Genomic DNA, 22,737 nt, shown 5'->3' with positions numbered 1-22,737 from the left:
CATTGAATCACTTGGCTCCATCAAACTCTATTTCGTTAAATGTGAAGTTGGAGGGTTGTTTAAGTCGTCCCAAAAGTTTGAGACATTTACAGGGCGGCTAGACTGCTGGAGCCTGCGCAGTGTGCACTTTGGCCGCATCGCGGGCGAAGGAGAATCGGCTGCAGTTCCACCACCAGAGGAGGAAGCCGAGTTTCCGGCCGCTGGCAGCAGAGGGAGAAAACTCACTAACCCCCGAGAAAAAACACGCCGGCTCGGGGCAAACGCTTTCTACTGCCGGTAGTCGGGGGGTCCGGGGTTCAGTTTATTTATTTATTTATTTATTTATTTTTATATTAACGAGGGACTAGAATCACAGACGGTCAAAGAAGCGGCACAAGGCGGGGGTGAGCCACGATCCACCGGCATGGCCAGGGACTACGATTACCTCTTCAAGCTGCTCATCATCGGTGACAGTGGTAAGTCAACGCCGGGGATGTGGCACGGGAAGTGGGCCTGTCATGTTTTTACACATGGGTAAATTGCTAGATACACTACGGATGCGTTGTGCTATCACGTTCTGCCCTCTATAGTTTTAATATCGCCTGGGAAATTAATTTTGTTTCTTGTTGTGCAATCTGCCGCCATAATGCCGCGTTTATTGATAGGGCGGAGGTGGTGGTGTCCGGGCTGGGCATGGGTGTCGCTGAGGCCGGATATCGCCTCCGCAATAGCCGAGTTTTCCTCTCTAATATTTTTCCTATTTTCGTCGTGTAGTAACCAAGATATTGTTCTCAGTTTAGGCCAAACACACGCGAAGGTGGAAATATCACAAGAGTGACTTCGACCCCTTTAGCGTGTTTTATGTGTCATTAGCATCGGCTACTAGCATGAAATTCGGCTAGCTTCATTTTGCCTTGGTCATGAAGCTGTGGTGTTTGCTGGCGCTAGCTGCAAGCTAAAATGATATTATTACAAGGTTAGGACGCTTAGCACAACGCCGAGCAACTAAACGCACATGTTTTATTATTCCTGTGAATAACAAGTTATGTTGACTGGGCTGAAAGAAATGTCGCTTTATGAAGTAAAGCAATGCTGCAGTGCAGTCTGATAAACATCTCAAGGCAGTCACGTTTAAATGAAGTGAAACTATCATGATTGTGTCAACTAAAGTGTAACTCCGAGAAATTGCCTGCCAAGCTACCAAAGTCCAATCACTACTTTATTTGTAATGTTATATTCTTTTAGTCCAGAAAATAATTAAAAAAATGTAGCAGTGACTTGAAGTTGAATGAATTTGCCTTTCTATTGGACCCACAGTACTGTAGTGCTCTGTGGGGTTTGTCCATCCAGATAATGGCACAAGGACCATCAATATCCATGGCACACTGATGCCAGTGTTCTTCAGCTGTTATGTGGATTGTGCATGGTTGTCCGTCTCCTTGTTCCCTGCAATCGACTGGCCACCGATTCAGGGTGTCCCCTGCCTCTGGCCCGGAGACAGCTGGGATTGGCTCCAGCACCCCCTGCGGCCCTAATTAGAATAAAGTGGTTCAGAAAATGAGATGAGATGAGAACATTTGCTTCTCTGAATTCAGATGTTGGCCTCAGATTCTAATTAACTTACTTGTCCATCTTCTAAGTATCTGCAGCTCTTGGACATTAAGCAGAATGCGGGTTGCTATTCAATAATAGTTTTTTTTTTTAATTAATAGTCTGAACGTTGTCACTGATTTTGTAGTGGAGTACTTGACAATGATTTCTGCAGAAAATGAATTCTCACAAAACAAAGTCCGTACCACTGTTTTTGGCAGATTGGAAAACATTGAGGTTGGTGAATGCAGACTATGATTTCATTTCCCCATTTTGTCCGTTATTCTTTATTGTGAAATATTAGCACATTCAAAGCGATGAAAGAATGAGATAATGAGAAACCATGCACATTATCCTGTGCTGTGGGACTAGTGCTATTTAATTGCTGCATGTGTTGGGCCTCTCAGCCTGGATGATTTTAGACGATATCGAGGAAAAATTCAGAGTTTAGTGACTTTTTTGGTAGGCTTGATTCGCTAAAGTACATCACTTCAAGGAACAAGATGAGCCATGGAGCTTTGTTGCGGCTTAATCACCACCTAAATACACCGGCTTATTAATATATGTATAAGAATATGTCCTTGGCTTTAAAACTATATAGAAAGAAGATTAAACATAGGTGTCTGCTTTTACTGTTTGTATTCACTTAATTTGAGATAAGCTTGTTATGTGCACGGCGGGCGTATTCCGATCAGTCACAGCATGATGAATTGACATTTTTAAGCAAATTGAATTGAAGATTAACTATTACTTTTGGGTCCTATTAGTCAAAATGGATCATCTTGTCAGTTGACACTAAAGAAACCTTAACTCCCACGTGCTTAAAGTGGTGGTTAAATTTAGGATGTGTGTATCATTGAAAACAGGCCAACCATTTCAGACTTTTGGAGCGTCTGTACGTATTTTGCTCTACTGAGAAACTCGTATTGTTCCTATCAAATAATGGAGAGGTCATTGGAAACGGATAGCTTTTAGGTTTGGAACAGTGAAACACCGACGGACGATTGTCTTTTCACGGCTGGCAATGTCATTTTCCTCACTCTTCTTTCTCACCTACACTCTACTTTTTCTTCTCGTTCACGGTTTTAACATATCACTGCATGAATGTCAATACTGTAATGCATTGGTTTCACATTGGATTCCCAACCTTGTAAATAAATATGTGGTTGTTGATGTCCGTTAAAGCTTACGTTATTCCTCTGTTTTTTGGCAGGAGTGGGGAAGAGCAGTCTCCTGCTTCGTTTTGCAGATAACACATTTTCAGGTGAGTGTAGGCCCGAAGAGCAGCACACTCTGCTTGGACTTTTTTTGTTGAAATTGATTATAATAATTAAAAAAAATAGAATTTCAATGGATTTCCCTTTTCAAAGTATTTAGTAACAATACAGTTTGACGATGATAGATGTGTGCGTCTTTTCATCCTTCTGCTGTGAATTTTCTCGTTTCTAAAAGTAGAACATGGGCAAATTAAAGGCATTTCTCTCATTGGCAGCGGGGCTACATGTCACATTTGTGTGGTATAGCCTCTTTAGGACCTACAGTTGTGGTCAAAAGTTTACATACACTTTTGAAGAACATAATGTCATGGCTCTCTTGAGTTTCCAGTTATTTCTACAACTCTGTTTTTTCTCTGATAGAGTGATTGGAACGGATACTTCTTTGTCACAAAAACATTCATGAAGTTTGGTTCTTTTATGACTTTATTATGGGTGAACAGAAAAAAGTGATCAAATCTGCTGGGTCAAAAATATACATACAGCAGCGCTAATATTTCTTAACATGCCCCTTGGCCATTTTCACTTCAATTAGGCGCTTTTGGTAGCCATCCACAAGCTTCTGGCAAGCTTCTGGTTGAATCTTTGACCACTCCTCTTGACAGAATTGGTGCAGTTCAGTTAAATTTGATGGCTTTCTGACATGGACTTGCATGGTGTTGCTGTATGTATATTTTTGACCCAGCAGATTTGATCACTTTTTTCTGTTAACCCATAATAAAGTCATAAAAGAACCAAACTTCATGAAGGTTTTTTGTGACAAAGAAGTATCTGTTCCAATCACTCGATCAGAGAAAAATCAGAGTTGTAGAAATAACTGGAAACTCAAGAGAGCCATGACATCATGTTCTTCACAAGTGTATGTAAACTTTTGACCACAACTGTATAGTCGATCGTCATTGTGTTTTAAAAGCGGAGTACAATCCAAAAAAAATGCCCTGGAACCTGGTTTTGATCATTTATTACATTAATCATGAAATGCATTAAATCAGTTGGTCCCATTTGTTTTTGCAGGTAGTTATATCACCACCATTGGTGTGGACTTCAAGATCCGAACAGTGGAGATCAACGGGGAGAAGGTGAAGTTGCAGATCTGGGATACAGCAGGACAGGAGCGCTTTCGGACCATCACCTCCACGTAAGTTAACCTGTGTGTGTGTATTCGCATGCAAACAAAGGGGGTCTGCAGTAAGACTCTTGTTTTGAATACCAAACCAAGAAATGGCCTTTGTGTGCAGTTGAGATTCCTGCAGGAGGGAGTTCCCCATTCAAATGTCTTATCTTCTGCAATACGTCAACATTATATATATGATGGCCCTGAACTCTTGACTCCTCTTTCTGAATTCTTACATTCATGCAAAAAAAACAACAACAGGTGCTGAAAGTATTATTTTTGCTCCACATTAGCATTAGCAATATTTCCGCACCTCTGGACTTGCTGACAAAACCCGTCTACCGTTCCTTTGCGGTGGTGTTCAGCACGCCAGCTGTACATGTTCAGACACCACCGTTGACACGCCGCACACATGCACACAAACATCGACTCGGGACGGCGGACAAAAGGTGCTTTGTGTTTGTTTGGCACTGCTCAGCTGCACTGGGGCCAGCTCGCCGTTTGAAGCCCCGGCCGCAGGTTTACTTTCCACCGCACTCCACTCGTCGCATCTGCTATGGATGACGGATGCAGTCCAAAAAGGTCTCATGCAGGGGGGGTCAAAAGTCATTTTTGGCGCTTGCATCATGTCCGTTAAATTAGGCTGTCAGGATTAATACATTTGAAAATAAACCGAAAAGTTTTTAAGATCAGAGATTGTTGACCTAAAAATGGCTTTATTCTTCTTTTTCTCTTTTTTTAATGTATTTGTTTATTTTTTAATTTAAAAAAGGAAACTGTCATTTTCAATGAGAAGTCACTGAATTATCTTGAAATGTTCAATGAAACATCAATTCAATGAACGCGATTTATTTTTGACGGAGTGGTTTCTTTAATTACAAACGGTACGTCTCCTTGTCTTGCTGCTCAGGTATTACAGAGGAACGCACGGGGTCATCGTGGTATACGACGTTACCAGCGCAGAATCATTTGTCAACGTCAAACGATGGTTACATGAAATCAACCAGAACTGCGATGATGTGTGTCGAATATTAGGTGAGTATTTTCCTGGAACGGGGTCGGACGTCCATTGCTGTCGATTGGTGTTTTCAATCAATTTTCATTTTTTACTAACTACTACACCACCATGACCGGACATTTGGTCGCCCGGACGTTTGGTCGCCCGGGTGAATATAATTTTCAGAGCTGGTTTCAACAGTAGATATTTAGATATTAAACTCTCTCTTTCATGAATATAATTTTGAGAGGTGGTTTCAACAGTAAACTCTCTGTCATCTTGTCAAACGTCCGGCGACCAAACGTCCGGGCGACCAAACGTCCGGGCGACCAAACGTCCGGGCGACCAAACGTCCGGGCGACCAAACGTCCGGGCGACCAAACGTCCGGGCGACCAAACGTCCGGGCGACCAAACGTCCGGGCGACCAAACGTCCGGGCGACCAAACGTCCGGGCGACCAAACGTCCGGGCGACCAAACGTCCGGGCGACCAAACGTCCGGGCGACCAAACGTCCGGGCGACCAAACGTCCGGGCGACCAAACGTCCGGGCGACCAAACGTCCGGGCGACCAAACGTCCGGGCGACCAAACGTCCGGGCGACCAAACGTCCGGGCGACCAAACGTCCGTCCGAGTACCCTACACCACATACTCTGTGACCTAGGTTGAATTAAACCCAATAGAGGTCTGCAACAAAAATGCAAACCTCGCACCAAACATGTTTTTTTTTTTTCTGTTTATAGTGGGAAACAAAAACGACGACCCCAACTCCAAAGTGGTGGAGACCACCGACGCGCAGAAGTTTGCCGAACAAATGGGCATCAACCTGTTTGAGACGAGCGCAAAAGAGAATCTCAATGTGGAAGAGGTAACGAACGCCGCCGGGAGGGTTAAGTGGGTCCGAAGTGACGGTGCCTTTAAAGCGTTTTATTTGCCCGTGGCGGCGCAGATGTTCAACTGCATCACGGAGCTGGTGCTCCGAGCCAAGAAAGAAGTGATGGCCAAGCAGCAGCAGCAGCAACAGAACGACGTGGTCAAACTCACCCGGAACAGCAAACGGAAGAAAAAGTGCTGCTAGCGAGCGGCGAGTCATCGGGCCGGCGTCCCGCAAAAAGCGGATGGGACTCAGAAAGTCTAAATTAAAAGAGCAGATAAAGATTTACGAAATATACGCTAAAGTTTAAAGACAAATCCGCGTCCCCTTTGGACAAAGTAATCATGGAGAAATATATGTACAGATTTTATTATCAAACGTCTGATCGAAAAGTCTTATTTGGAATTCAAGCGGAGGCTCCTCCTTTTCACAAAGGATCTGCAAAGTGACCACCGAACTGCCAGAACTATCTTGTACACGTCTGCTTAATCCCGCCGTTGTCACATACGCGCATCTCATCCTTCCTCTTCCTCACCCTGCACAGGACATTCGGCACTCGATGAGGAGAGGGGCCTTTCTTTCTTGTCTTGTGAATGTATGTGTGTGTGTGTGTGCTTTTTTTCCCCCCAGTGTTGTATTCTTTTGGGCTGCGGGAAGGGGAGTAACATAATTTACCGCAGCTCACGCCAAGAGATTACCATTTACATAGCAAGGTGTTTGTTCGATCCGATGGCCGTGAAATAAATGATGGGGCGCCCGAACCATTGGACGGATCGGCTGATTTCATTTTTCTTTACTTTTGCCAAGCTTTCTTCTAACCTTCATTATTGCAAAGCCAAAAATCATTTGATCCGTCTTTTCGGTATTTTATTTCAATTGCGGCAGTCTTAATGAGGTGTCCACTTTTTATTTTTGTTTATTTTTTTTTTTAAACAGTCATAGCAGTGGGGTGCCCCTGAAAGGTGATGTCTATCAGGGGGTCCTTCCTGCTACCTTGCGAGCCCCCCAGAGATGGACTGAGGTGCAGCCATCACATCAGATTAGATTTAGCTTCCACAAGCATTGGCCTTGTTGACCTTTGCGGTAAAAAAATATCCATTTTTATCAAACCCCCACACACTAACTATTATTACCACTTCATTAAAGATATTTGTATATGAATATTTGTGTTTCTACTCAACACATCACCGATACGGGAAAACCCATGCCCGTGTTTGTTGTTATTGAACGCATTCATCAGATGTGGTTTGCTGTACACTGGAGAAAGAAAAAAAAAGAAATGTAATATTCCGTTTTACCCGCAATGAATTTAATCCATAATAACCATTTTGAAAGGAATAAATATTGGACGCGTAGTGACTGAGCTCATTTGTCAGTGACTTGTAGCCTGACTTCATTTTAAACCTGTGTCTATTTTTGGAATCTGTGAATAAAGTGTGGGAGAAAGTGTAGACTGGGCTCATGGAAAGAGTGTTTTGTTGTTGTTTTTGGTTTTCATTTGCATGTTATGTGTTTCATTTCAACATCCACGTTAAATATTGTGTAATCAATTAAACAGTTTCAACATATGGATAGAGTTTGGGCTTTTCAGACTTTTTTATGTATAAATACGAACTACAACATAATAAGCCGAATTAATATATACTAGTTTTTTTAAGGCTTGTTGTATAAACAATACTGGTAGTCAGGTGACTGGCCTAAAATAAAAATTAAAAACAATGACATAGATCATTTTTATTAGCTGTTTGGTCAGTACTATTAATTTTCTTTTCTAATCTCATTATATAATTGAACCATCAGAAAGAGTATTTTTTAAACCAAACTATTTAAAAACAAGACTGGATACTAAGGATGCCTACTCCAATTTTTGCATATTTATGTGATATTTGCGTTAAGAAGTCCAAGGGCATTCAGGAGATGGCGCTACTGAGCTCTATTGGCAGAATATAGAGAAGAAGAAGTACTACACTTAATCACACCTGGTTAATTAGTTTGGCAGTTAAAACAAAACAAAAGAAAACATCAGCACAATGATTTCTTTTCAGGTAAGACTACAAGCAATTTTATATTTAATGTTATGAAGTCATTAAAAAAATTAAAATCCACAGTCATGATTATTTGATTATCTTCAAATTCCTTGTGAATATTACATTTATTTGATAACAAAACAATTAAAAGTCTGTTTGGGGTCTTTTGACTGCTCATCCAATCTCACATAAGATGTAAATTCATTTGTGACATATCATTTATTGTTTGTCAGAAACAGATGGGGACATTTTGATAAGAGATTTCTCTGAAAAGGGCATGCCAAATATCTGGCATGGTTGGAAGTGTCCTATTAGTGAAACTAATGCTGTTAGTGGAGGTGAATTGAAACCCTCACACGGAGCACAATAGGCTCACTAAAAACTGCAATCTTACACAAGCAGTCGAAAACTAAGTGAATGGTTTGGTTTGTATCATGGCCGCCCACACATACACAGGCACTCCCAATTTCCCATTAGTTAGTAATGACTCAGTAGAAACAGGCTTGTAAATGCTTCCAAAATGTTTGTAAACAACGCAAAGAAAAATAGCCATTTTTTTTTTCAATCTTTCACCCAATTTCTCATGTTCAACGTATTGTAACACACAGGCCCATCCACAAGTGTATTTTTTTAATTTTTATTTTAATAAGGCACTCTTCATAAAGAGTCTTCATGAATGGCTTTGTCATTTTCAGCAGACAAAATGTATTCGATCGACGTGGTCATTTGGAACTACTAACATGACATCACATAAAACGGTAAAACTACAACATAGAGAAAGCAACAAAAAAAGTTTCATACAAAAAAGACTGTAGAAATTCAACATAAAGAACATTTCTTCATTTTCTTCTGATTTTTTTTACAGCGCCTCGTCTTCAATGCATATGAAGATTCAAAGAAGTCGACAAGCAGCTTTTTTTTAGTAAGTCAGTAAGCTTCATGTGAAATGTTATGACTTGTCCAAAAATATACAACTAAAAAAGCCATGTATAAACAAAGCAAAAGACAAATTAATGACTAAACAAAAAGGTATGGACTTTCTCTTTATAAATATATTCACTTCATCCGGACCTCCTTAGGCTTGCATTTATTTGATGTAAAAGAAAATCATTCTTTGGGTGTTTTTCCCTTCGAATAATGAGCTTAAATGACCTCTGCATAGGTTTTGCGCAACTCAAATACGCTAAGACGTAAACACGCATCCAAACATGGACCAACAAATGCCATCACAACTCAAAGTGCTCGTGAAGTACCAAAGCAGTGAGGATGGAGGTAGACCCCCGCTAAAAAAATAGTACTATATACTTGTTTCATGATATGAAATTGAACATTTTATGTCCTCCTTCTCACGCTTGTGTAAACATTGGAAGAATTTGGTTACCTAGGAAAATGTTTCAAATAATAAAGGAGGTTTTTTTTCATATGTTGGCCATCAACATGAAGGCCTGGAAAGTATTTAAAGTCAAAGAAAAGATAAAGTGCTGAAGAATACTCGGTTATTGTCTCCGTTAAGGAAGTCCTTTTGTAGGTTTTCACAAGGAAAGTCTTCTGTTAGGATTTGGAATACAGTGAACCCCCATTAAATCTTTATTTCTGAGTGTGAATGTGTATATTAGGGCTGCATAATTCAAGGAAATATCACGATTTTGGCAGGAAGCATGGTTAAGGCTTCATTAACCATTTAATGGCGTCGACGATGCGAGACGACCAATCCATTGTGAATGGGAGAGGCTGGTGGGAAATTGAATTGGACACGTACCGCTGAAAATGAGTTAAATATTGTGAAATTAAATCAATATTCGTGTTATTGGGGGCCAATTTTTTCAGTCTGTATTCATTTTCTTTGTATTGATTTCGTTTTTTAAATGTATTAATTTAAATGTATTTATCAATTTCAAAATAATACAAGAAATACAATAATGATCAATTATATAAACCCCATTTTTGCAAAGTCACGATTAAGCGAAGCTCCTCCCCTCATTTCAACATAGTTGCTTAGCACTATAAAGCCACAAGATGGGGCAAAAGCAATTTTGTTTTAGCCCTAGCTCAAAAATAGCAAGTAGTTTTCAACCTACGGCAAGAATAGGCTCCACCCTGAAATTCCTAAATATAGTTTTTTTTTGTGCAAATAGGCAGGGGTTCACTGCATTTTTCAGTTTGGTGATGTGCTATGGCGTTGTTGTGACGTTAAAATAGAAATAGGTGCGGCCTCAAAAATGTAAACTCTCCCAAACAATTTAAGCGAGCGTTGCATTCTGTCCCGCGGCCAATCGTGTTCCAATCACGCTATACTTGTACAGTTAGCATACCTGTCAACCTCTGCCGATAACTGCCCTTATAAATGATTATGATTCCCCTTACAAACCCCCCAAAAACCTTACAAACACCGTACGACGAGTCGTACGGTGTTTGTAAGTTTTTTTGGGGGGGTTTGTAAGGGGAATCATAATCATTTATAAGGGCAGTTATCGGCAGAGGTTGACAGGTATGAGTTAGGTGTCCTTAGCCTGGCACGAGGGATGCTAACGGTAAGCATTGGTGGCTTGGCAGTGGACAGAAGCCATCGGGTCTTAGGCACAACAAGAAAACCTTTCTCGGTCGGAGTAAACGCGTGGACCCTGATGGTGTCCTACAATTTGGGTTTTAGTAGAGGATCCATGTCGTATCGGCACCGAATTGAACGAGGAGTGTCAGGACAGATAAAGTGCAAAGTTCGAGCCCCCCAAACTTCAGCGTAAGCAAAACTATTTGAGCATTTATTCCATAGACTTGATATTCGACTCAAGGTCCGGGTACGACTTTTTACAGTCGTTTCTCTTCACTTGCTAGTTAAACCTTTGTACTATTTAGTAAGACGCAATTTTTCCGTCAGATATCAAGGACACGGAATAAAGGCTCCAAAGTTTATCGTGTCTTTGCCTGTTTTCTTTGGCTACGTCGTTTCCACCGTTGCTGCGATTGTATTTCCCTCCTCGGCCGCTCGTGTCCGGTTGGTGGAGTCAGTTCTTTTTGAAAAAGGAGAAAAGTTTTCGGTCCCGCTCTGACAGGCGGAGGGCTCGTCTGGACGACGGAGCGCCGGGGGCTCTCGACGACCTGGACGTGGAGGAGGGGCTGGAACGCCACTCGTCCTGGTGCTTGTCCGTTAACTGCTGGTCAATCACTCGGTGCATGTCATCCTGAAAACAAACAAAAAAAGGGCCAGTGAGAGAGAAAGATTTACTTTCATATGCTACCCACAACAAGGGAACTTAGTTTGACCCTAACATATGACCAGCATCAGCCATCTTGACTTCACATGAGTGACAGTGAGCGTGTCTTTTTTTTTTTGGGGAAGCAAAAGTTGTAGTTTAACGCAAATGAGTTGAGGTAACAGAGGGGGCGGGGGTGGAGGTATGGTTTTTGGTGTGATGGGATGGTGCATCTGGCTCACCTCTAAGGCAGGAGGGGAGGGTGCCACAAGGGAGAAGAGAGAGTGGTACGGAGGCTGAGAAAGGCCACTAGATCAGAAACCACAAGAGCCAAACTGTAAAGAGCCCTGAGGATGCAAACTGGGTGCAGGGAGAAGAGAGAGGAAAGAGCCGCTAGTTAAGGCTGGGGGTGCGGGGGAGATGCTAACTGTGCTTCTTAAGCAGGGGACACACATTGCAGCATCATTTTTGAAAAATTGATTGGTTGCTGATTTCAAATTTACCAACCGGACTGCATTTTCTAAACTTCTGTGGTCGTTGGGTGTTAAAATGCAGAACGTTTTACAGTATTGTTTCATTTGATGACTTCCATTGTTAGGTTAATTATTTAATCATTAATGTTAAATACCATGAATCTGCATTTCTCAGATGTGTGTTCCCGGTTTAAGTGATTTCCCACATTATGACTTTGTTAACAGAGGGATAGAATTGGTGGAGGGAAAAAAAACCCTAAACGTTTGACATCGCCTTCTTCAGGGCGGAAACCTTTCTATCATGACAACCCACCTGCCAAGCCTCCAGCTGCTGTGACAGATTGAGCTTTTGCTGGATGGCATCCAGAAGCTGACTATTTAAAGACATGATGTCTATTTTACACTTTGCTAGCTCCATCTCCACTGCCTTCTTCCTAGAAGAAGCACAGCGAGAAGATTGTGATTAGGCCCGGGTGATTATAATCCATCAAAGAATCATTTCCATCTCTCTTGTCATGCTTTTGTTGGGGTCCTACTTGGCTATGGCGTCATCTCTGTCTTTAATGGCACTCTGAAGCTGCTCGCTGGGCTCTCGGACGGCCGCCATGTTCCTCATCCTTTCGGTCTCCTCTTGGAGTGAACACATTTCGACCGAGAGCATCGCCATCTGTAGGTTGGATGGTAAATGACATGGACATTAGCAGAACTACTATTAGTAGTTTATTGAACAATGATCTCATTTTCTGAACCGCTTTATCCTCACTGGAGACGTGGGGGGTGCTGGAGCCTATCCCAGCTGACTTTGGGCCAGAGTCGGGGGACACCCCGAATTGGTGGCCAACCAATCGCAGGGCATAAGGAGACAAACAACCATTCGCGCCCACTCTCATACCTAGGGGCAATTTAGTGTCCAATCAGCCTACCATGCATGTCTTGGGAATGTGGGAGTACCTGGAGAAAACCCACGCAGGCAGACCAACCTGGATTTGAACCCAGTTCCCCCACCGTGAGGCCGACACTCTAACCACTTATCCCGTAATCGATGGCCAATGAACATATTTGCGCAGTATTGCAGATAACTTCAAACAAGTAATGGAAGCGAATAGTTACCTGATTGTGTAGCTGTAGCAACTCTTCTTTACTGTTGTGTGTTTTGTTCTGCTCGGCTTCATACAACTCCCTGACATCTCTCAGCTCTTCTCCCAGCTTCTTCACTTGTTCCTCCAGAGCTTCCTCGTCACTGCGACGAGAACCCTTTCAAAAGCAAATGCCACAAAAGTTCCCGTTTTAAACCTCTGCCATCATTTTCCTTCGCTGAGCGGCTTGGAATCTCATTGTAAGGGACTTTTGATGTTTTTGGATTTGGTTGTAGGACCGTGGATTCAGTTTGAATAGTGACCGTGAACAGATGAATGTGCATTTGCCCCATCTCTGTCCATACCGTCGACTCGTTGCCGTCGAGCAGGTTCTGCGTTAGCCTGCGTAGTTCTAGCATGCTAGCGCGAAGGCTCCCCGTTGGCACGTCCTTGGCAGAGGACGTCTCCGAGGACTCGTCCATGGAAGAGTCTGTGGATAGCGCGGAATCCGTCACGTCGTTCCCTCGTAGATGGGAGCACAGCGAGCGTACTTCACAGTAGGCTTCCCACAGCTGTAGACGCAGCTACGGACGCAGAGACCAAATGAGGACCGGACTCTCTGTGTGGCTCACCTGGACTTACCTGTTCTCTTTCCTGTTCTTGCTCCTCTTGCTCCATGCTTTGCTCGATCTCGCACATTAGGCTGGACTGGTGAGGGGTGAGGCTATGCAGGCTGGTTTCTTCCGTTAGCTCCTCCAGACGTGCCGTTAGCTGCCTGTGGGACAACTGGACTTCATGAAGCTCCACTTGATTCTGACGCAACTAGACAGAACACAACCACAAACGGGCTTGAAGAGTTTCTTGTTTTGATAGAATCTATCTGACAGACTGGTTTACATCCATTTACTATATTTGTCAGGTTATGTTACTTTGGAATTGAAGTTGCAGGAGTGAATAAATGTGACGTGACAATGAAAAACGTGCTAATGTGAGCTGTATTTAGCTTACCAAGCTTCAACGTTACAGCAGTGCAGACTTCTCCATCTCTCGCAGTGTACGCAGATTTTAGCTAACGGTTTTGGATAATACTTGGCCCACTGACGGTCCTTTAGCTTAGCTGCAATGGCTTCGCCTACTCCGCATTAGCTCCTGGCTTATCAAGCAACTTGCCTCCAATGCATTCATGTTCGTGGCTGGACGCTGCCCAGGGTTTTAATCTTTATTCTCTCAGTTTCAGGGACATTTTTCGACTATCCAGATTTCAGTAGTTACCATGTGTAGCTAGACAAACTGTCTCTGAGCAGTTATCAAAAACAAGAGCATGGTGTCTCCAAAACACTGGATTTTTTTCTTTTTTTTAAGTGCGTACTGGCTGATACGAGTACGTGGGAGCACTGCTACTACTGCCTTGACCAAGATTATATTCTGGCATAGCAGTAACCATGGTGAAATCAGGATCAACCGCTGATTTCAAGAATGCTTTCGTACAGGAGGACTCCATTTTAAAAAAAAGCTGAGAATTCCATTATTGTTCCTTAAATGGCCCGTTTTAAAATGACTATCAATAAAATATTTCCATTACTTTTTCCATTCCATTCAAGCTTTGTACCTGAAGGTCCTTCTCTTGACACTGCTTCTCCAGAACCATCGTCCTATCTTTAAGGTCTTCCACAGTATTCTTGAGCACTTCGTTCTCCTCCAGCATGACATGCACCCGCCGTTCCAGCTCCATCTTCCTCTCTGACAGCATCTTAATCTAACACGTTCCGCGTGGGCGAGAAGAAATGACACCCCATTAAAATGGGCACAAGTGGGGCGACTGTGTTGATTTTCAGACGGACTTGATTAAAGGCTAAATTTTACGCCGTGGCGTCTCTCGGGCGAACTGGGCTCTGACACGAGATTAAAAACGACTCCCACTAGCTTTAAGAATGTCGGTTGCTTAGCAGAAGCGTGGGCGGTCGTAGCCACCCTCGTCTTAGGAATGTCTCGGTGATACGGTAGCACCCACAAAGCCCGATATCGGCTTACTCAGCAATTGACAACCTTCAACTTCCCTTATCGTATGTTTTCTACACGTTTCATCTTCTTAAAGTCGGATTCTTGTTGCCGGAGTATATTTACGCATGAACTTAACAACACCATGTCTTTTTATAGCTACTAGATTTGATCTACATCTGATAACCTAATTTACACTGCAGTAACTTAGATGTGAATCTGTTGCACATGAGAAGAATTCACTTTAAGGGCCACAGTCTTTTTTTCCCACACTGGGAAAACAATCAGACGAGTCATGTAAAAATCAAAGCATACGAATAGAGGAAGGCAACATTGCAGAATATCCTCAGCTAAAAATAAACCACGCTTTATTTTTCAATTATAGGGCCTTTGCAGTCAGGGTGTTTTCCCTCCAATCACATGAAAGTAAGAAAGAAAAAGGGGCTGCAATCAAACATAAACACATGACTTGCATCAAAATGTCTCATGCGCTTTTTTGTTTATTTTTAAACATCTGACCTTTTGGTCATTGCCATTAAAAAAGGATTTTTCATGCATGAGGGAGGTGGAATTCATTTTTCATTCCTTTTTTTTGCTGTTCACATTTTTTTCCCAATAATCCAAGATTTATATTTAGGAAGCTACATGCAGCATGCAGGAAGGCTAGAAAATAGCCGCCAATCACTCACTTCGAGTACTTGCTGCTCCAATCAGGAAGGAGAAAAAAGAAGTGAGCAAAATAGAGGCAGAGAAAAATGAAATAATGACAATATGACTAGTCAGTGTTGTACAAATCCACTAACATTGCAGAAATCCCAGTTTAATGACATTTACTTTATGGTAATAACTGAAAAAAAATCTGTAAATCCAGTTTTATGTTTTTACAAAATTCTGACAAGGGCTGGTCAGACCAACAACGAGACTATTAAATGATATTAAAATAGTTTTCTAACTGACCAATGTTCAGTTTGTTATTTCTCTTTGAAAACTCTCCATATGCTCCAAGTCACTTTTTAGTACGGTTGTACTAATGTAGCAGAAATCAAACGTGTAGCAAACTCACTTCAGCTTGTAGCGTCTCAAGACGTGTCATGTGCTGGCTTGTGGACGTACTCTTCTCCCTGAAGTCGTCCCGTAACGAATGGACCTGAGTGGACAGCTGCCTCTCCACCTCTGCAGCCTGAACGAGGTGTTAGATAGTCATTGGAATGAGGAAAAATGAGAAAAAAATTAGAAAAAAGCGCACACACACTGTAACTGTGTACTACTCGCGTTGACATAGAGGGAGACAAAGCACTGTAATCAACCCCTTGATGGGCTTGTTTATATTGTGTGTCAAACCTCCCACCCAATTCTGTTCCCGTAAATGATAAAATAAGTGTTTCCAGTAAAGCAACGATTTGCCCACATTTCGGGCTTTCTTCCAGAGGCGCTAAATAAAGCATTTACGCTTTCGTAATCAAGTGCGGGAGCGTCCGTGCTTGCCTCAGCAAATTTTATGGGATCAGGCCACCTGGCACCTGACCGTGCTTGATTAGCGTAGCGATGTTCTCAGGAAGTTGCCAGTTACAGTATATGATGATCATTGGCGTACATAGTATTTGACATTTAAAGAGAGAGATAACACCTTAAAATAGGAGCAGCTGAGAGAGTAATTTTGCGCATAAGCAGCCAAATTTAAAGCAAATATCGGACTTGTGTGACCTTTCTTCTTTTCATATCAGTAACACAGCAAATTTCAGTTAATAGACGAGTCTGTTCTAGGTATTGCAAAATTCCTTTATGACCTCTGTGGCGAATGTTTTCTTAATTTTCATTTCATTTTTTATTTCCATCAAAATTTTTGTGCGAAAAAAAACAGGATGTGTATTTTAATTTTCTGATTGAATAAGGGGGAAAATGCTTGATTCTATTAACATTTTAAAGGGAAAAAATATACATTTATTCCAAAAATAAAAATTTGATTTCAGCCATCCTTTATCAGTTAATGAGGTCTACAAAAATAAAGTAATAAAACCAATAAATTTCCCAAATACAGGTTGAGATAAAGTTCTAATCTAATCTAAATCACTGCCCAGATCTGGCCTTGGGCCTTGAGTTTGACAACCGTGCAAGACTAATAAATAAAGCTGCATTATTTACGTACTAATAGGCACAAGATGATGACAATATTGAGATTGTTTCATCAATCGATAGCTGCTACCTGCTGTGAGCAATTATCTTGAGTGAGGGGCTACCTTGTTTTGGTTCCTGTTTCAATGCATATGGCCAGGCTATTACCGTGGATTATAGCCTAATCCCATCTGTGTTGCATTTTACATCACTTCCTCTCATGTGCCCTGCTTCTAAAGCCATCATTTTTCTAGCCAATTCCAAAATGCTGATAAAATAACATTCCTATGGCTCCTTCCATTCCTTAGTTGTTATTTTCTAATATCTAAAATCAGTGTTTTTACTGTGGTTAACATTATCATACTTTGTAGGACTAAAAACTGGATTTGAAGACCCGTCGTGATAATTAGTGGTAATGTTAGAGAAACCAATGCCTTTTTAAATAATTGCCATAAATGAATATGAATAACCCCCCAAAAATGTTGCTCCTTTCACGGAAACTGCAAACTTTCCATTCGTAGTAGTGGTTGAGTGTAACAGGACTTTCTATTTTTCCCCTGAGAAATGTTTCCCACTGTTGTTTCCTCCTCATTAGATACTAATCACATGTTTTTTATTTCACGAGTAAACAATTACAATTAGAGGATTGTTGGAACGAATGGAAATAGCACACCTCTGTTAAGCCTTTCCCTCGAGGGACTTTATGTTCGCACCATCCCATCAGAATTGTAAACATTTGACATCACTTAGTGACAACCCATTGCTTGGTAATGAATAGCGGAGGGAAGATGGGCAAGCCAATTAGAAAAGGGGTGGAACAAACAACCAAGCACTGTGATTGACCCCATTTGTTCTATTATGCAAGTTTCCCATCTTGTAGAGCAAAGGAAATGAGTTGTCAGATCTGTCGACGCAGCCTACTAACGCTTAGGAATGTCGCAAAATAACAGTATACACAAGTTTCCCCTGCCAGGCAAAACTTGATCGTGAATATTTACACTTTCACGCATTATTTTACGGCAGGATAAAACATGAAAAAGAACAAGTGCAGGTCGGTGTTCTCTCAACATTTACGACCCCCCAGAAGCCTCTTTTCTCAAACAGCGGATCAATGTGCTCACGATGTTGTCCGCACTATTGCAAAAGGGGGATTAAAATGTTTAGCGTTTGAGTACAAGACTCCGGGGCATCCTGCCATGTGCCATTTGTATCCTTTCCTGGCCTCTTTGCTGTGGAGGCTTGGCACTAGCGAGCAAACATCAAAGCGTCGGCAAATAGTCGGCGCAAAAATGGTGCCCGATCCATCATGCGCGTGACTTGCCATAAGGTTTTCTGACTGATAAATACTCCAAGTTACTAATTATGAGCGTGAAAAGTCATGCTTGATGAAAGTTAAACCGATTGTGCCCATTTTGGTGTGATTTGCATAATGGTAAAGTTTATTTTACTCATTTAGTTATTCCCAACCAATTGGAAGGGGCTCCTCCCTGCAAAGCATGCTTGAAGTGTCCAAGATCAATGTGTCAATGCATGAGCCGCAGTTCACAGCTTGTTTACGTCAAGCAAGGCAGCAAAGACTAGCCAGTCATTTGGGCCAATTATGACCAAACAAAAGGTAAATAGAGGGCCATGTTAAAGACCAATATGATCTGGTTCAGTTTAATGAATTAGATCGATTTATTTATTTCTTTTTTAATTCATATCAAATGCTGTTCGTAACATGAAATTTAGGCCTCGTCGCCCAGCGCAAATTGGAAGCAATCCTTACTAATGATGATCATAATAATTGCTTTGAAATACCCTTTAATATTTTGAAAGGTATTGCGGCAGTCGCTCTAAATTATTCAGCGAAATGAGCTTCAGAAGCACACCTTTCACACTGATGAGTTGCAGTGAAAATGCCCGGCGAGCCGAGGGCCGGCGGTCCTCTCGTACACCTGGCTGTGCCTCTTCTCTTACGAGAGACTCTCGCTACCAACGTGGGAAGAAATTAACATGTGAGCTTTCGTTGCGTGGGGTTCTCTGTAGCGTGGAGCAGCACTTAAGGCCATGTGACACAAAGCCCAGACTAATTAAATCCTCCATGCTATCTGAAGCTTTACATCGCAAGCACGCACACACACACAAACACTGTTTCTTACCCTTCGAAGTTGTTCCAGCAGTCGATGGTTTTGTTCGGATAGCTCGCTGATGGCCTTGGTTTTGTCCCTGTCAGTCTCTCTCAGCTGGACCTGGTGTTGCTCCAGTTCACCCTGCAGCTGCTGGACATCCGTCTCCAGCTCGGCCACCCGGCCCTCCCACTCCCCCTCTCGATTCTCCAGACGCCAACGCAATTCATGCTTCTCCTGCTCCAAGTGCTGCCAGAAGAGACATGGTACAAATTACTCCCACCAGTTACAACAACGTACATAAAAACATACTTTATCAAAGATCTAGTAGTGAAAATTTTGGCGTGACCTCATACGAAAATGTTTTGTTCCAAACTGTCATGGCATGTCTCTTGTTAGTGCATACCTGTCAACCTATAAAATTTTCACGTATTTTATGCGTTTTTTGATCATTTTAAATGATGTACGCCAAGGGTGTCAAACTCGGGTTGGTTCGCGGGCCACATTAACGTCAACTTGATTTCATGCGGGCCGGACCATTTTAGATATAATATTTAGATTTTTTTAAATAAATGGATTAAAAGAACTGGATTAAAAGCCCTTAATATTCAGTTTTTTATAGATCTAAAACAATGTTTATTTTAGCTTTTTTAAAATATATTTTTAGATTTTACAAAATGATTTTTGAACTAAAAACACAGAAAAAAATTATTAAAAAATTACAATTATTGATTTAAAAGGGGGAAAATCAGGAAATTTAATATACATCTGTACTCTTTATTTTAATTTGATCCTAAAACAGAAAGTCGGCACTCATGATTTACTTTCCTGGGCCACACAAAATGATGCGGCGGGCCAGATTTGGCCCCCGGGCTGCCACTTTGACACATGTGATGTGATGTACGCCATATAACTTTTGCACTGGATTTTTTTTTAAGTAAATTTTTTTTGTAAAACTGATCTCGTTTTACCCATTTCGGTTATAATCCGGATCGTCTCGGTCACTAGTAGCAGACGAAAAACGTAATCGTCGACTGCTAAAAGTCACGCTTTAAGCATGATATGCATATGCTTTCACACATCCGCCTTTTCACCGTCAGCAAGCAATGTATCCAGACAGTCAAGCTGTCAGTCTCATACAGTGACATCTACAGAATCTTGAATATATGGCATTGTGATTGGGCACCCCATCCACTTTGGAGAAAATTTTAGATTTAAGTGCGCCCTGTGAGTAAATATGTGCCGGGTTGCATTTGTTTTTTTTTTTGTTTTTTTTTTACAGCTTAATAAAGTGACTTGCAATCATTAATAAGGGCAATTGGCTGAAGTTGACAGGTATGTAGCTGTGAATATTGAAATTCATTGACAGAGAATATATGTAGGCGCAAGGTGGTAACTGCAGATGTCCCGATGCAGATTTTTATTTTTATTTTATTCACGTACGGTCTGATCTGATGCTGATATTTTTAGACCCTGTTGATATCTAGTGTAAGTTGATTTACAGCAGCCTAAAATGCACCATAGTACCAAAACACACACGACTACTGGACCAGATCCGATCTTGTACTGCCCAATACTTTCAACAATAGCTGTATCGGACTGTATCAGATTGGGTAACATACGTTTGCAACAACAGCAACGCTCTACTTAAAAGGAAGGTGAACAAAGAATTTAAAATTTGGAGCGACAAAACAGTTTAACATCCAAAACATCAATGGGTCTTATATTAGGAAGCGGCTTACTTTTCTGAGCTGCATTATTAGGATGAATATGGATCAAAGGGCTGACTGAACAGATGTACAGTAGATTGAGTGAGCCGGGTATGGTGAGAGGATTAGTCTAGTGTTGTTTCTGAGGGCACGTTGGTTAGTGTGAAGGATTTCAAAAACAAGAACAAAAAGCCACACGGTGCTTATTTCAAACACAGCAGCCATCCCTCACTACAGTTTGACCAAAGTAATCAGAGTTTCTTCTCTACACTAGTTGGCCTACTAATAAATCAAGGCCACCTCTCTCCAAGCACGCCATAAAAGTGCCTGTAACTTTTCTTGGTTATGACCCACTCCAATGAAAAATGACAAGCATAAATCCTAAAAGAAGGCTTGTTGAATATTTTTTACAAAATTGTTTGGCAAGTGCGAAAATCTAAATCTAAGAGAATAGTCGACCCCCAGTTATTCGCTTGATTACCTCCAATTTGTCATTGAGGTCTTTGTGCATTTTCTCATATTGCTTGGTCAAATCCTGGTTCCTCTCCAGTAAAGCTTTGCCAAGTTTGGCAGCTAAGAGCAAATCCTTTTCCTTTTGGCGGAAGAGCGACAGCAAGTCGGCGTTGGCGTCCACCGGGAGCTCTCCGGCGCCTTCGTCCCGTTCCTCGCCCAGCATGGCCAGCTCTTCCTCCAACGCCACGCCGAGGCCTCCGGAGCCGGTGGAGCCGCCTCCCGAGCCTCCCGAGCCGGCGTGGCGCAGCGAATGAGCCGCCGGGCAGCCTCCGGGCTCCGCTGTGTCGCTGTCCAGCTCTAGCGGTGCTGAACCGGCGCTCGGCAGGCAGAACGCGGACATAGTTGGTCTCCACGGGCCGACGAAGAACGAGCCGACTGCCCCTAGTTTCCCCCCCTTTTCCCCCTCTCTCCCACCCTTTTTTAGTTGTTTTTTTTATGCCGAATGAACCCACCCTGCGCGGACTGGGTTGGGCTGACCGAAGTGGCCTGTCATGGAGAATTCATCCATTCTAGTTGTAGCTTATTTTCCTTCTTCCGCGACTTCCGTCCTCCGCTGTACTCGTCGTTAACTTATCGCCAGCGAACGAGGCCACCGCACGGAGATGACAAACAAGGGCTTTCTCGTGAGATAATCCAGCTCGATGCGGTCGGCGACAAGCACGTCGTCGCGGGGCTCTCGGGGTCCCTCATTACTGTAAGCCGGTTCCTCGTGAGATGGCGCGCGCGACCTGCTCGTCGCTTGCCTGCCCTTCTTCAATGCGCGCTCCCGCCTGGCGCGTGACGTCAGATGCAACCTGTTACAAGCGGGGCTCTCATTGGCTGGCCAAGGTAACGCCATATTTTGGCGCTTCGCACACAGCTGTGTGACCTCTGCTAATGAGCACGAGGAAGTGTCATGTCAGCGTGGAATATCCATTATGGGAGGAAGAGTAGATACATTTTTAGGAAAAGGCAAAAATATGAAGGCGCTAGGCTGCCAGTCCATTTTAAACAGGGAAGGACTGATAACCAGTCAGTCTTCCCAATTCAGATGGATTGGGCATCTACTAGGGATCTCGATTTCATTTAAATTCTTTGCACAATGAAGGAATGATCCACGTGATTAGATGTCCATCAATAGCACGGAAAGAAATCAATTAAGGTAAATGAAGCATCCTCCTTTGTAGATAGTGTCTTCCACACCATTATTGTCGTCAATGAAGTTAGGGTATATTATTTGGAATATCATGTTTAAATAAAAACTTTAAAATGTAAATATGCCTCTATTTGCATTGTATACTTTGGTCCATACATTCATTCATAGTCTTTCATGGACAAGGATAGATGTCTTGTTTGTCTAAACTGGGGCGAATGCCTGTAAATGCTCATCCTTTACTTGCGGTCAGAATGGATTGGAAGTCTCAGGCAGTTAAATGAATTTGTATGAATCCATTTATTTCTGAATATGTTGTAGATATTCTGAAAATAATGAAGGGTTGCCAATATAATGATGAGGGGACTAATTGTCTACAAATCTGTCTATTGAGCCTCCTATTGAATGCTTTTTACCGCTAGAAAGTTTGTTTCTGAGTTGACAATTGCTTACTGTAACCAGGACTCCCAACATTTTATTGGCAAAAATCTATTCGTTGGTTTGTTCGGGTGTAACGATATGTCAATCTCGGTGGATTGGTTGTGCAGCTATTCAATCAAATGTTTCAGCA

General features: G+C 42.2%; 2 protein-coding genes and 1 long non-coding RNA gene across 5 annotated transcripts; 2 read left to right on the top strand and 1 right to left on the bottom strand.

Annotated features, from left to right (window-relative positions):
- The first annotated feature begins 70 nt into the window (after nt 1–70).
- Nucleotides 71–7,278, top strand: rab35b (RAB35, member RAS oncogene family b). 2 transcript variants are annotated; one of them, XM_077601273.1, is made up of 6 exons: nt 80–455; nt 2,783–2,833; nt 3,858–3,981; nt 4,868–4,992; nt 5,697–5,821; nt 5,903–7,278. In XM_077601273.1, the coding sequence occupies exons 1-6, from the start codon at nt 404–406 to the stop codon at nt 6,029–6,031; spliced, it is 606 nt and encodes a 201-aa protein (XP_077457399.1). In that variant the 5' UTR covers nt 80–403; the 3' UTR covers nt 6,032–7,278. The 2 variants fall into 2 exon arrangements, with proteins under 2 accessions (XP_077457400.1, XP_077457399.1); XM_077601274.1 differs by lacking the exon at nt 5,697–5,821 and having other exon boundaries at nt 71–455.
- A 467-nt stretch (nt 7,279–7,745) lies between these two features.
- On the top strand, nt 7,746–19,249 carry LOC144074692 (uncharacterized). Its single transcript, XR_013300357.1, has 4 exons — nt 7,746–7,872; nt 8,550–8,612; nt 8,720–8,776; nt 18,920–19,249. It is a non-coding gene; the product is annotated as an uncharacterized LOC144074692 (long non-coding RNA).
- bicdl1 (BICD family like cargo adaptor 1) lies at nt 10,323–21,428 on the bottom strand. Of its 2 annotated transcripts, XR_013300356.1 has the most exons (11): nt 21,003–21,428; nt 18,846–19,061; nt 15,656–15,772; nt 14,204–14,350; nt 13,237–13,416; nt 12,960–13,178; nt 12,629–12,772; nt 12,055–12,185; nt 11,832–11,952; nt 11,288–11,405; nt 10,894–11,033 (listed from the first exon to the last, which is right to left on the bottom strand). XR_013300356.1 is itself a non-coding variant. In XM_077601250.1 (10 exons), the coding sequence occupies exons 1-10, from the start codon at nt 21,372–21,374 to the stop codon at nt 10,857–10,859; spliced, it is 1,824 nt and encodes a 607-aa protein (XP_077457376.1). In that variant the 5' UTR covers nt 21,375–21,427; the 3' UTR covers nt 10,323–10,856. The 2 variants fall into 2 exon arrangements, 1 of the variants encoding a protein (XP_077457376.1); XM_077601250.1 differs by lacking the exon at nt 11,288–11,405 and having other exon boundaries at nt 10,323–11,033; nt 21,003–21,427.
- Nucleotides 21,429–22,737: the final 1,309 nt, after the last annotated feature.

Source organism: Stigmatopora argus, chromosome 5 (genome assembly GCF_051989625.1).
Source record: "Stigmatopora argus isolate UIUO_Sarg chromosome 5, RoL_Sarg_1.0, whole genome shotgun sequence".
Taxonomy (NCBI): domain Eukaryota; kingdom Metazoa; phylum Chordata; class Actinopteri; order Syngnathiformes; family Syngnathidae; genus Stigmatopora; species Stigmatopora argus.
This window is presented reverse-complemented; position numbering and strand designations above follow the sequence as displayed.

Bases quoted from the DNA above. Each gene is read 5' to 3' on its own strand.
- rab35b (XM_077601273.1), top strand. From the start codon at position 404: ATGGCCAGGGACTACGATTACCTCTTCAAGCTGCTCATCATCGGTGAC. The intron at 3,982-4,867 runs GTAAGTTAACCT...CTTGCTGCTCAG, and splicing joins TTTCGGACCATCACCTCCAC to GTATTACAGAGGAACGCACG. The intron at 4,993-5,696 runs GTGAGTATTTTC...TTCTGTTTATAG, and splicing joins TGATGTGTGTCGAATATTAG to TGGGAAACAAAAACGACGAC.
- bicdl1 (XM_077601250.1), bottom strand. From the start codon at position 21,374: ATGTCCGCGTTCTGCCTGCCGAGCGCCGGTTCAGCACCGCTAGAGCTG. The intron at 14,351-15,655 runs GTGAGTTTGCTA...GGAACGTGTTAG, and splicing joins TTGAGACGCTACAAGCTGAA to ATTAAGATGCTGTCAGAGAG. The intron at 13,179-13,236 runs GTAAGTCCAGGT...CTGCGTCCGTAG, and splicing joins AAGAACAGGAAAGAGAACAG to CTGCGTCTACAGCTGTGGGA.